Source organism: Branchiostoma floridae, chromosome 4, assembly GCF_000003815.2.
Source record: "Branchiostoma floridae strain S238N-H82 chromosome 4, Bfl_VNyyK, whole genome shotgun sequence".
Classification (NCBI taxonomy): domain Eukaryota; kingdom Metazoa; phylum Chordata; class Leptocardii; order Amphioxiformes; family Branchiostomatidae; genus Branchiostoma; species Branchiostoma floridae.
The window spans coordinates 20,802,820-20,814,859 of NC_049982.1; the positions used below are offsets into that span (position 1 = coordinate 20,802,820).

Sequence of the window (12,040 nt, forward strand, 5' to 3'; positions counted from 1 at the left end):
CATACCCAGGATTTTTAGATCTTTTTCTCAATATACAGCTCAAATGCTAGATTTAGTGTTGGCCCACAGTTCTAACAACTGCATTTTGTAGAAAAATTTCTATGTTTGAAAACTGTAAACAAATCACATGATTCTAACAGTCCACTAGTCTACACCAGATCATCAGAGTTATTATATAGTATTGCTGACCTGAAATACAATGCAATGGCTTTTTTACCAATCCCATTCAATTGGTGTAGAAAAATCGAACACGTACATAAATCTATACACTATCCACCTCAGTGTTACAATTTACAGGAACAGATTGTACTTCAGAATCAGGAAGAAAATAGACCATTTTGAGGCAGTGTCCAAATTCTTTGTTCTGTCATATTTATATATGATATACATGAAATATCAAAGACAAGTCCAATAAGTAGCAATATGTCACACATCACACCTACTTCAGTGGCATTTGATATTTCTTATGCCAATCCGGGGAATTTCATTTGTTCAGTATTATTTATCTATTTTATTTCTGGCGTCTTTACCCAGGGTTGTCCAACTCAGTGCTATTGCACTGCTTTGCAGTGGAGCCCTGCCTTACATAATTTGAAATGAAATGAAACATATACATGCAAACAGAAAATTAATAAACACCAGGTTCGACTCTTTGAGATTGGCTAGTGGCCTACTATACAATCAAAAGATGGGTGGGGGTAGATCCATTCTTTATATGCCTGGTCTTGACAAATGCATGTCTCCTTGTCCTCAAAACAAGTTCTACTTTTCATGAATTTGTATTCAAGTCCCTTGATACATTAGTTGGTTTCAATTACAAATTACATGATATCTAACCATACAATATTTCCCCATCAGAAAAATTCCTACTGTTGTGTTATTATAAGAAGCCTTCTCCTGCACCATGGTTGAAGCATTGGAAATTTACAAACTCAGAAACTGCAAGTAGACTAGAGAACACTTTTTGATCCATTTTAAAACTGTCCAAAACACAGCGAGACATCTAGCGCAAAGCAAATCAAGAAACTGACTTTAGTTTTAGCACATGAAACACATTTAATGGAAAAAATACACAATAAAACATCTTGCTGATTCACTGGAAAAAAAAGCAGTAAAGCTTTTAACACGTTTACAAATTCCATGAAGAAAACAAAAAAGTTGCCAACAATATTACTTTGGGGAGGGTGTAGGTCTTCCTATTGGGGTTTATAAAATTCCATGCCAGCTTGTGCAGAAAAATGCTTAATCCCAGAGCTTATCTGTGGACCTGAGGGGAGCTGATATAAATGCCATTCAACAACATTCCCTTCACATCATTATGATAGGTTTATTGCAGGGGCTTACTGCCAGGAATAGAGGTATCCCCATGAGGTATGCATGTCACAGTTGTAGTTGATTGTGACTCTATAGTCTATATAAACACACTTCACCATGGTGCAAATCAATGAGCACCAATAACATAAACAATAGTAAGTTGACAGGCAGTGCATAAAGGAAGTGCCTTAATTGAAGTTGAAGGTTTACAAAAGAAGCAGATCCACAATACTAGTAATTAACAGAGTATCACCTCCATCCCACAAGAGCAGACCATGAAACCAGGAAATAAACTTGTCCTGGCCCAGCACTTACAGTAAAATGGCACTGCAGTAGAAAGAGAGAAAGCATATGGTGGGAGATCTGTGCTACCTCCAATCCTCCCTTTTTACAACCATAAAAACTGAGCTAATTACCGGGAACAGGATATTCGTATGTCAATTTCACTAACAATATTTGCTATATGACTCATGTAGGCTCTCTGGGACCTTCCCAAACTTCCATATGCATACGTAAATTAGCATACATTATACACACTTTATACATTATATATACACTCACCCTCTCTGGGAGAGAGTGCATTTCAGCTGCTGGTAGGGGACATAATAAGCTTGTTTTGTACCTTGATAAAAGTTGTGCTTTCATGTGTGGGACCTACCCTTGGGCCTTTCCAGGGAGCTCAGCTATCTGGCAACAGCTGGGCTTCCAGACAGGTTTTACACACAACTGGTGCACACAGAAAACCTACTGTTTCCCTACTTCCCATATTAGGAAGACGTCAAAAGGATGTGGAAACATCCTTCTCAATTTTCACTCCCATGCATCTTTGAAACAAAGTGTGTGTTTGTGTGAAATGTCAAGCATCAAATAATAACCTCTGTAATACTGGTAATCCTGTTAAAACTGGAGACAATACTCTGTACTGTAATTTCCTAATTTCAATATTCATTCCTGTCTTGAGTGATGGTGGGATAGATTGGCAGCAAGGACTGGACAGGCCAAATTACATGTACACTATCTACCATATCAACATGTTACTGGGGCAATACATTTTTGACGACTTATTAACTTTTGTGGCGAAGGAAATTTTGGACATGAGTCGCACAAAAATATTACTTCACATAATCAACATTATGATTTAACATTTCCTAGTAGACAAACACAAAGCCATGCAGTGTTGTTTGGAACTCTATTAGTACTGCCAGATGTGACCCACTGAAAACTCTATTTACAAGTGAAACTGGTGTGGGTGTCAGCAAATTCAATCATTGAATCAAATAAACCCCAACGACAAGTAAATTTGGTTGCAAGACGAATGCAAAACATGACTTTTATCCCAACATGTACAGACTTACCAGAAAAGGAAACAAACACATACTGTAACCACATTTCACTTGAGAAATGTATCTTTCTTTAAAAAAAACACAAGGATTTTCAAAATAAGGAAAAGTGAGCTTCAAGTTGAATGTACATCATTGATCATTGGCATGTTGTACTCCAATGTCCCCCATTTCAAAAGCTTGGGATCTATGGTGCTGTGAAAGCTGAGATAAAACAGAAACTTTATACCATCTAAAACTGGTGCAAGTTTAATAACACCTTATGGATGACAATCACCATAAAATGCAGGAGTTATTACACTATCATTGAATATCACAGGGACCTCTTCATCAGATCTCTTCAAAGTATATCTGTTATGTATATGGATAGGAAGGGTGTGACATGTAATGTAATAAACCTACTGTAGCTGCCATGTGCCTTCAAAAGTTGTGAGCTATATCAATAAATTATTATGGGGAGCTATACTGGCTGATCAATGTAGATGCAGGGACTTTCAGAGACTTTATTTATTTATTTGAGGGGCTTTCTGTGAATGATGAACATCGATGTAGCTAATAATCACAGGGATTCATAGTCATACATCAAATGTTCATCAAAAACAAGTGTGACTTATGTTTTATTCTAAACTGATATTGTAACCACAATAATGTCAATTTGTGAACAGGATATTTGTCACAGAAGAACCCCTCCCTTTCCTGTGCCCCCCTCCCCATCTCCCCTGTTGATATTGGACATGATGCTTGCTGCATGCAAAATGTATTATGGAGTGACCTGCTGAGTTGAATTTATGCCATTGGGAGAATGGCTATCAGCAGGCTGTGTGTGTCTACAGTACCCAACCCACACACCAGGGTATGGGGGCAGCTGGGATGACTTCCTGGGCCTACAGCAGAGTTCAAACACACTGTCACTGGAGCTGGGGGTAAACCTCAGAGGAGTGTACACAACCATTTATCTGTGTGAAATGGTGACCAACTAAACACCCCAAACCGTCTTCTGTGAGGGCCCTGTCGGGTTTTGCCTTCATGTAGAATTCTGACCTAAATGTGAACTTGCTAGTAGGACTGTTAATTAGGTCTGGGATATTAGAAGTCGTTTACACTCCACCGATAAAACGTTTCCTGGGTATCGTCAAGAGCTCATATGGCACCCAGCCCTACTGGCATTCCAGAAATTTTCCTGCACGGAAAATTCCGTGTTCCTTTTACCTCCCTGTCTGAGCTAGCTTCCCGATGATATTCGTTCGTGCTCCACCCTGACTTCCATACCAACACACGGGAAGCCTGCCCGCAGCAGCCCTCAATGTTGACGACTGAAGATGGGCACCAAATGTTCCCCTCACAGCTGCAGGGCTCAGCCTGGGCCCAATTTATTTATCGACCTCCTGATGTCAAACAAAAGTGGATGAAAGCAGGCATTCCGTGACACTAAAATAAGACACCTACACAACGCAAAATTCGACCCCAGATATAATATCAAGACTGCCTCTGTCAGAAACTCAGACGATCTGTAACCTGGAGGAGAAATGATGAATGTAAGGCTGGGCGGAACTTTGTTGATGGACAGTTACGACATTCCTACCTCATCAGCAGCAGTTGTGTTCCTCGGTGCCAGGGGCCTGGTTGGTCGGCCCAATTTCGTCCCTGTGCGTTTAGCCCTGCGTCTTTTGGCTCTTTTATTCTCTGCTGGAGACATTCTGCTCATCTGGCTTCACGTAGAAAACCCAGTGAAGGTGGATTTCGGTATGAAATACAGTTAAAATTGTGTATCCTTCTTGAAACCCGACCCAAGTTGACACTCAGAAAATCCAATATGGCGAATACATCAACTTTTACCCAGGATGCCCAGCGCGTATATTGGGTGCATACATTTCTAAATAGGGGGAGGCAGGTTTGAGAAAAGTATAAGACATAAATAATAATACATGGCATGTTAGTCAGTTTATAGATCTATCGCATGTTTCGTCTATCCAAGGACGTATATTATACTGCAAACAGGCAACGGTTTCCAAGCTCAAAGGTACCAGTATTTTGTCTGTTAATCATTTTGTGTAAGACAGGGTATGGCTAAAAATGTCATGAGGGATGGTCAAGAAATAAGATGACAATAGAGTCTAATTAGTTAAAACAAATTCAAGTTCCCACAATGGATAGGAAGAATGTATCACTATCTTGCTCCTCAACCATAACTAAATCTGAAATGTACAAACATTTCTGACTTTTAAGCCACATCACTTCTCGCGTGAGGTGAAAATAGATGAGAACTTCTGCAACCACTTTGTTAAAGCCATAGATCCTCAACCAGGGACGTTTGGTGGACAAGGTTGGATCCTTGTCCCATACTGCTCATGCTTTTGTTAATCTGTGTTATACCACCACCACCCCCCTCCCCCCAGCACTACTAGTAACTACTATGACTGTACTTTTCTACTATGACTGTACTTTTCATGTCACCAAGACAACAACAAAATACCGGGTAAAACTTTGACACAATATACTTTATTAACATCATACATAATCAATATAATGGAAACACTAAATTTACTACAGTATATGTTCATGTGTAAAGGATGTACAGTTTATTAATACTTTATATCTAGATGGCATACTTAACCATAAAAAGGAAATATTGAATATGATCTAAGAAAGTGCTCAATGCATTTCCCTAAACATGGAAGAGTGTAGTATTATCCATTTACCTCTTAACAACTTATATGCTAACAAACTTGAACTTAGAAGGTAACTATCAACTTATTGAACGGGAAAAATCATTCTGGTAACAGCTTTGCACTTGCTGTCCACAAATTAATAAATATGTACAAGAATTAATAAAAACACCGTATTCAGCAATAATTCAACTGTAAAGATAAGAGCTGTATGATTGGATGTTTGTACACACAGAAAAAAATTCATGAAACATTCCCAAGTTGTAACACTAAGTGATTGTGAACTACAATGATGTATTATAATATAGCCAGAAGACATCGACTGTCAGAGCAACCAGAAGGCTCCATTTTTCCAATAACCCAGGTCAATAATATCCCATATACATGTATAGCTTTAATGTATACAGTGCCATAATTCATGGTCAGTTCCTATAATCATCTCATAAACCACCATTATGCAGACTTGGCCATTCATTTGTTGGTTATAGGAACCATCCATGAATTATGGCACCATATAATACGGCGCCATAATTCATGGATGGCTAAGTATACACCTCAGGGCAGGTCATTAACCCTAACTTATATTCTGTGTAGCAAAAATGTAAATTATGTTGTTGTATTTTTTTCGAGCCTACATTGAGACATAGAAGATACTTGCACAGGTTCAGATCTGTTTCGGATATAAAGCATTTTAAAAAAAATGCAGTAAACAATGACTTGGGACATTACCATATAGAACTTATAAGAAATGCTAGAAAACTTTGCAGTATGAGTATTGTTATCAATCTTGAACTGGTTCTCTGTTACATGGGCACGATGCCTTGCATAGCTGTAGCCTTTAATGTGTGTTAATCAGGTATACTAAGGTCCATCACCAAGCCATCATTTGTAACACTTCAAGTAGATAATGGATAAAGCTCCCTTTCATAAATCTTCTTAAGTCAACTTAAGTATCAAGTGCTTTAGCTGGAAGAAGTATTGTTTTTTCCAGTAGTACCTAGTATCAGATGATAAATACAAGTATTTCAACATAAGTGATAATCTTAAACTACCAGGAAACACATTCCAACATAAACCGGATTGTTGAGAGGAACTCCTACATGAGAGAAAGAGTGCTCCATGAATAGCCTGCTCTTCCTACAATGTCTTTAAAACTCAGTGGACTGTTTGGTACAATGTACACGTAATAGCAATAACATTGTCAAATGTTATGCCAGGCCAAAGAATGTTCCCAGTCCTCTTATCATAAACTTGGATTGATTTTAACAACAAAAAAACATGATCATAACCACAAAGTCTCATTTACGCTATTGTTGTTTCATGAAATGACTGGATAGGGAACCATGGAAACTTTGGGAAACATCCTTGGCTGTTATTTACATTGGAGTAGGGAAACTATACATGTTTTTATATGAAGATGGGATGGATCTGTTTCACAGTTAACTTCTTCCTACAGTTGGGACATTTCTTTTGTGTCTGCAAAGCTTCCTTCAAGCAGGACTCACAGAAAACATGTCCACACACAGTTGACATCAGCCTACGACCTGTAACGCGGATCTGTCTCTCGTCGTCTAGGCACACGGGACAGGAAATTGTCTTTGGTGGGGAACTAGCACTTGTCGATGGTCCTGGGGCTTCATCACGAAACAAGTCCAGGAGCCTGGGACCAGGGAGTCGCTCAGATTCTATCGTGACCTCGTCATCGCTAACTAACACTTCTGTGTCCAACTGAAGCTGTCCTTGGTGCTGCCGGCCATTTAGGTATAGTGGCAACATGGAGTTGTTGGGCTGTGCGTGGTGAGGTCGCGTTAAGTCAACCACTTCGTCATTGACATGACAGACTACAACATCATCATCAGCATCATGGTGATCACTGGTCAAGTCTACTATGGCAGGTGCTACAGACAACAACAAAAGACAAAATGCACCATGTAAATATGATAAGCTTGCAATGTTGGTCGTCTGCCAATGTAAATGAACTTTGCACTTAATACTGAATATCCAAACAATGTATTTACAGTAGTTTGACAACTTGTTTTAAGAATGACTAGCTCAAGAGTGCCTAAGCATTTGCGTGGTTTGTGGATTTTTCCTTCGTACATTTTCTCATAACAATTAGGCCACACCAATTTAATTTCTTGGTTCACGGATTTTTTCATAAAAAATATGGAGCGAGAGGGCGAAATAAAAATAAAAATGAAAATTGTAAAATGGTTGGGGTAAAGGTAACGACTAATCCAAAACATAAAGAAAAAAAGTTTTCAGCTTGAAAAAAGTACAAAAACACTATTATTGTACAGTACCAGCACCTGTACCCACACTTTAAGGAGCTTATAATATAAAGGCCAATTTGCTACACCAGAAAGTTGGTGAATGGCTTCATTAATGGTGAAAATTTGCTGAGTGGTAATTTTTATTTTTATCTTTTTTTCCAAAAATTAGGAGCGAGCGAATCCGTGAACCAAGAAATTAAATTGGTGTGGCCTTAGTGCATTTTGCATAACGTTCACTTTGGATGAATCGCATTAAAATTCATGCAAATGCTTAGGCACCTCTGTAGCTGCTGCCATACACCTGCTAAGTTGATGAGTTATACTGAAGGCCATGATTAATTAATACAGATCCAGATCTATGTTCCAGATCTGGTAACCTACCATCTTCCACATCAATAGGCTCCTGCTGAGAGCCCACACCTCTCGCTACGCCTCGGGTCCGCGGGCGGGGCATCCTTCTTCTTTCTTCTCGCAAACCACTACGAAGTCGCAAGGACCGACGTCTCTACAGATGTTTCAAAAGAAAAAACAAAATCCTATGATTGTAACTAAGCTTGTAAAATACATTCCAATTTCTGATGTGACCAGTCCTGTCATTATAACACACAAGATAAATTACGTTCTTATAAAATGCAGATGTCTGCTTTTGCATACCCAACAGAGGGAAGGCACAACCGTCTACTAGCTATTCAACATGCCTACAGTCTTACTTGTACTGATTCAAAGGACGACTGTTGTCAAGGACGTTCTATTAAAAAAAACCCATATACTCCATATTATAGATGGTTACATATGGCATGTAATAATGGTTTACATCTGTCTCACATAAGTCTTCCCTGGCAGTAATACCTACCAAGCTCATCCCCTTCTTCACTCTGGTAGAACTTCTCAGTTCTGTAGATAAAAACAAGTCATTGAAAAATCAAATCATGAATGTGTCCAGATCAAGCCTTCAAGGCCTTGGTCTATATGAAAATATGACATACAGTAGATGACACCACCACCAGTACTACTAGTCTTGAATCTCCTGTCAGTCCTGATGCTGTCTGTCCATACACTAAAATTAATGCATACCAGCTACTTCAATTTCATTTAGCGGGAGAGATGTACTTCCTCAACGTACAGAAATACTGGGGCAAGATGGTTACAGTTACTGTCTACTGTACTAATTCAAAGTTGGGTGATATCCAGCAGACAGGCCATAGCCGATGCCGCGAAAACCCTGTTTTCTGGTTTTTATAGGGCTTCGAAATATTTCGGGGTTGACACAACAAAGGTTTTTTGATTCTAACAAATTTACCTTGATTTGCTCAAATATCCAGTTAAAACTTACCTGTTGGTCAATGGTAAGACCTGTTTTTTTATATACGGAGCAAAATTACTAGGAATTCGTCGGATTACGCAGTAAAATTCCTGTCAAACAGACAACACCTCAAAAACAACTGGCGACCTCTGCCATTTTCTGTCCTTTCATTGGAAGGCGAGCAAAGGCTATATTCGACCGCGTTTATTTGTAATACTTAAGTACAACTTACTAGTTATATAGTTCAATGTTAGCATTACATAAAACACATCTAAAATTTATTTGACCCCAAATACTAATTCTATGCTTATTTTCACGCAAAAATTTAGTATTTAACTTGTTCTAACGATTGCGCTTTGATGCTATCTCATTTCAAAATGAGAAAATTACCCAGCATGCTTTTCGAAAGACTACAGTTATTGCGCAATCTTAGTGGATGATACCAAATGCAATAAATGTGGGGGTAATACGATAACAGAATTTTACCTTTAAATATTCACTAATGGTCAGGTTCATGGCCAGTTACGTGTGCCAATTCTCTAGTTAGAATGTCTCTGTCTCGTATTTTCTTGACGATAAAACATTGTTCTATTCCAAATTCCAAAGAACCATGCGTTTCAAAACATTCGAAGGAGACTACCTCACAGCTACGTTGGATATTTTACTGACACAATTTTCGAAACTTTCCTGGATCAAAATATAACTTTTAAACCACATGGCGCCTGAGACAATGGCTGATTGTTCAACAAGGATTATGACACTTTGATTATTGTGTCACTTCACGAGAAAAAGTTTTGCATTTTCTGAAGTGAAGTGCGCGTGTGGCTGTTCCATCGGAAACATGAACCAGGCGACAGACCGAAGGGAGAGTAACCAGCGGGGCAGCAAAAGTGCAGCAGCTCTTCGGACATGGAGCCAGAATTCCCTGCACAAGGCCCGCAGCGTCCTGTCAGACATAGGTGGGTACCTGGCGATTACGGAGGAGGGGGCTCGTCTGGGCGAGTGGCGGGAGAGACTTCAACGGTCAGCTTCGGTAGGCACTGTCATATCAAACGTCTTTCTCCTTTGCTACTACGGATTTTCACAAACATGTGTTAGCGTGATTGATTGGTTGATTGATTATTTGTGAAGGATAAGTAACATGCATTGGCATAATACCGGTCATAAGCCTTATACCGGTCGATTAAAAATAGTGGAACTTAAAAAGATCTACACATGCAACAATAGTTATTTCTGAGGTATGCACACTTCAGACATCTAGGTGTCCAATACATAATTTACAAAGCATCGATAACAATGCATTCGAAGACAACAAGGCCAAAAGTTTTCAGGTCATTTTCGGGGCAGGCGAGCTCGTCGTGGGACAAACACACTGTCACGTTCATCGCCAGATTTGTAGATAATAATCACATGTGCTCACGGCACAAGACGAGCATGATTCAACAGCAATCTTGAATTTCTTTTGGTGACCTACAACTCGTGTAAAAGTGTGAGGAACCGTTGCATTATCGCCCGGATCTACGGCTGAATGGGTCAAATTGACTACGCCGCCATTTTCCCGCCATTTTTAATGCTACGGCCAGCAGTAAAGTTTTACGTCATAGCGGTTGTGACGGACCAAAATTAAATGAAAATTCTTGTCAGTATACGCCCATTTTCTCATGACTTTTTGTATGCTCATGCAGATTTTTGTTTTGTGCAACTACTAACAGGAAAGGAAGGAACAACAGAGGATGTATAAAGGTACATAGCGGCAGTTAATTGTGCCGTGTTTCGTTCGGCCGGTATAGTGCACCCCCTTCCAACCACGCGCCCGTTCTCCGTGCAAGTCCGCGGTGTGTTTCAATTACGATATTATGTTTTTAGCAGGACCAGAGAGACAACATAATTTACACAGAAGAAGTGGCAAAGGTAAGCTGTAACAGCAACATGTAACTGGAGAAAATGATGCGTTGATCATTTGCCAAATTAGCATTGCTTGAGAAATTGCAGTAAACCGACCGGTATTATGCCAATGGATGTTAGAGTGTTGTACAGGTATTTAAGTCAAATTCATAAAGGATTGAGGAACGTCTCCAAGGGGAGAGTACAAGGCTTTTCACCGACTTTCACAAGGCAGTAAAATTGTCCCCATTAGTAGTACGTGGGGATTTGAGGATCTAATCAGTAAGCTTTATGGTTTCCCTACAGAGAGGCAGCATTGGCTTCAGTCTGGACGACATGGTTTCCAGAAAGGATTCCGAGGACCCAGCTTTGACCAGACTAGAAAAGGTCTTATTCGAAGAGGACCGACCAGAGTTCAGTTCACAAAGGGAGGACTTGCGCAACAAAGATACATTTCCCTTCGGAAGGGCACTGTTCACGTCACCAGAGTTGACAGGCGAAAGCTCAGCCTCTGAACCTGGCTGCAGTTTGGCCCCGCCGAGCGGCCACCGACAAAATTTGGCCGACGAAAGGATCCCAATACAGGTGTGTCCAGCAGATGGAGAAAGTTTCGATATGCTTCATACTTCAAAAAGTCCGCATGACGGGACAATTTACACTTCTACCGTTAGATCTCGAGACCATGACTTCGTCACGGAGAGAAAAGTATCGCCTGGTGCACTGTTTGTGTCCGGTCGCTTGGGCGATGGTTCAGTACCAAGGAAAGCAACAACAACAAGCCAACAGGGCGGTCCTGTGCACGTAGGTACATCACGGCCTCGGTCAATTCTGCACACTGACACACCTATACTTGATGGTCCTCACACGACTCCTTTCTACTCATTTTATACGGAAGCTTACAAACTCCCCCTCAAAGAATCCAAGGAGCTTGGCGTCGCCTCCTACACACGGCAACAACAGTCCTTGAGGAGATCGAGGGAGGTCATAAGTCCGGGCCGAAGACTTTTGCGGCCCTCTTCGGTAGAGGCTGCTTCCTCGCCCGATCAGAAACCATCTACCGTCAGCTTCTCTGGGGAAGTATCCGTCACTGAATTTGTGCCTGCTCGTGGTGAGTATTGCATCATATTTTTGAAGAGGTTCATCAGTCACGTATGTTTAAGTTACTATCAATTTTCTTCGAACAATGACTGTTATTAAAGGTAGAGAACGTACCTCCAAATTTTCGATGTCTGTCAGTACATCTTGACGCGTGAGACCATT

At 40.2% G+C, this 12,040-nt stretch overlaps 3 protein-coding genes across 4 annotated transcripts in view; 1 reads left to right on the forward strand and 2 right to left on the reverse strand.

The window, feature by feature from the left end:
• Window positions 1–4,493, reverse strand: part of LOC118412830 (protein FAM193A-like) — a 25,930-nt gene extending 21,437 nt beyond the window's left edge. For both annotated transcript variants that reach the window (XM_035815870.1, XM_035815869.1), the window contains exon 1: window positions 4,237–4,493. In XM_035815870.1, the coding sequence (XP_035671763.1) occupies window positions 4,237–4,359 (123 nt within the window). In that variant the 5' untranslated portion in view covers window positions 4,360–4,493. The remainder of the gene's footprint in view (window positions 1–4,236) is intronic.
• A 638-nt stretch (window positions 4,494–5,131) lies between these two features.
• LOC118415004 (E3 ubiquitin-protein ligase RNF4-like) lies at window positions 5,132–9,106 on the reverse strand. The gene is made up of 4 exons (XM_035819371.1): window positions 8,927–9,106; window positions 8,447–8,487; window positions 7,975–8,098; window positions 5,132–7,218 (listed from the first exon to the last, which is right to left on the reverse strand). Exons 2-4 carry the CDS (start codon window positions 8,453–8,455, stop codon window positions 6,728–6,730), a joined length of 624 nt encoding a protein of 207 aa, XP_035675264.1. The 5' UTR covers window positions 8,456–8,487; window positions 8,927–9,106; the 3' UTR covers window positions 5,132–6,727.
• Window positions 9,107–9,410: 304 nt separating this feature from the next.
• Window positions 9,411–12,040, forward strand: part of LOC118415000 (exocyst complex component 4-like) — a gene marked incomplete in the record, with an annotated part of 34,516 nt that continues 31,886 nt past the window's right edge. The window contains 1 exon segment of the mRNA XM_035819367.1: window positions 9,411–9,855. Coding sequence (XP_035675260.1) covers window positions 9,738–9,855 — 118 coding nt within the window.

Excerpts from the sequence above, each read along its gene's own strand:
- LOC118415004 (XM_035819371.1), bottom strand. Across the intron at positions 7,219-7,974 it reads GCCTATTGATGTGGAAGATG|CACCTGCCATAGTAGACTTG; the intron begins GTAGGTTACCAG and ends TGTTGTCTGTAG.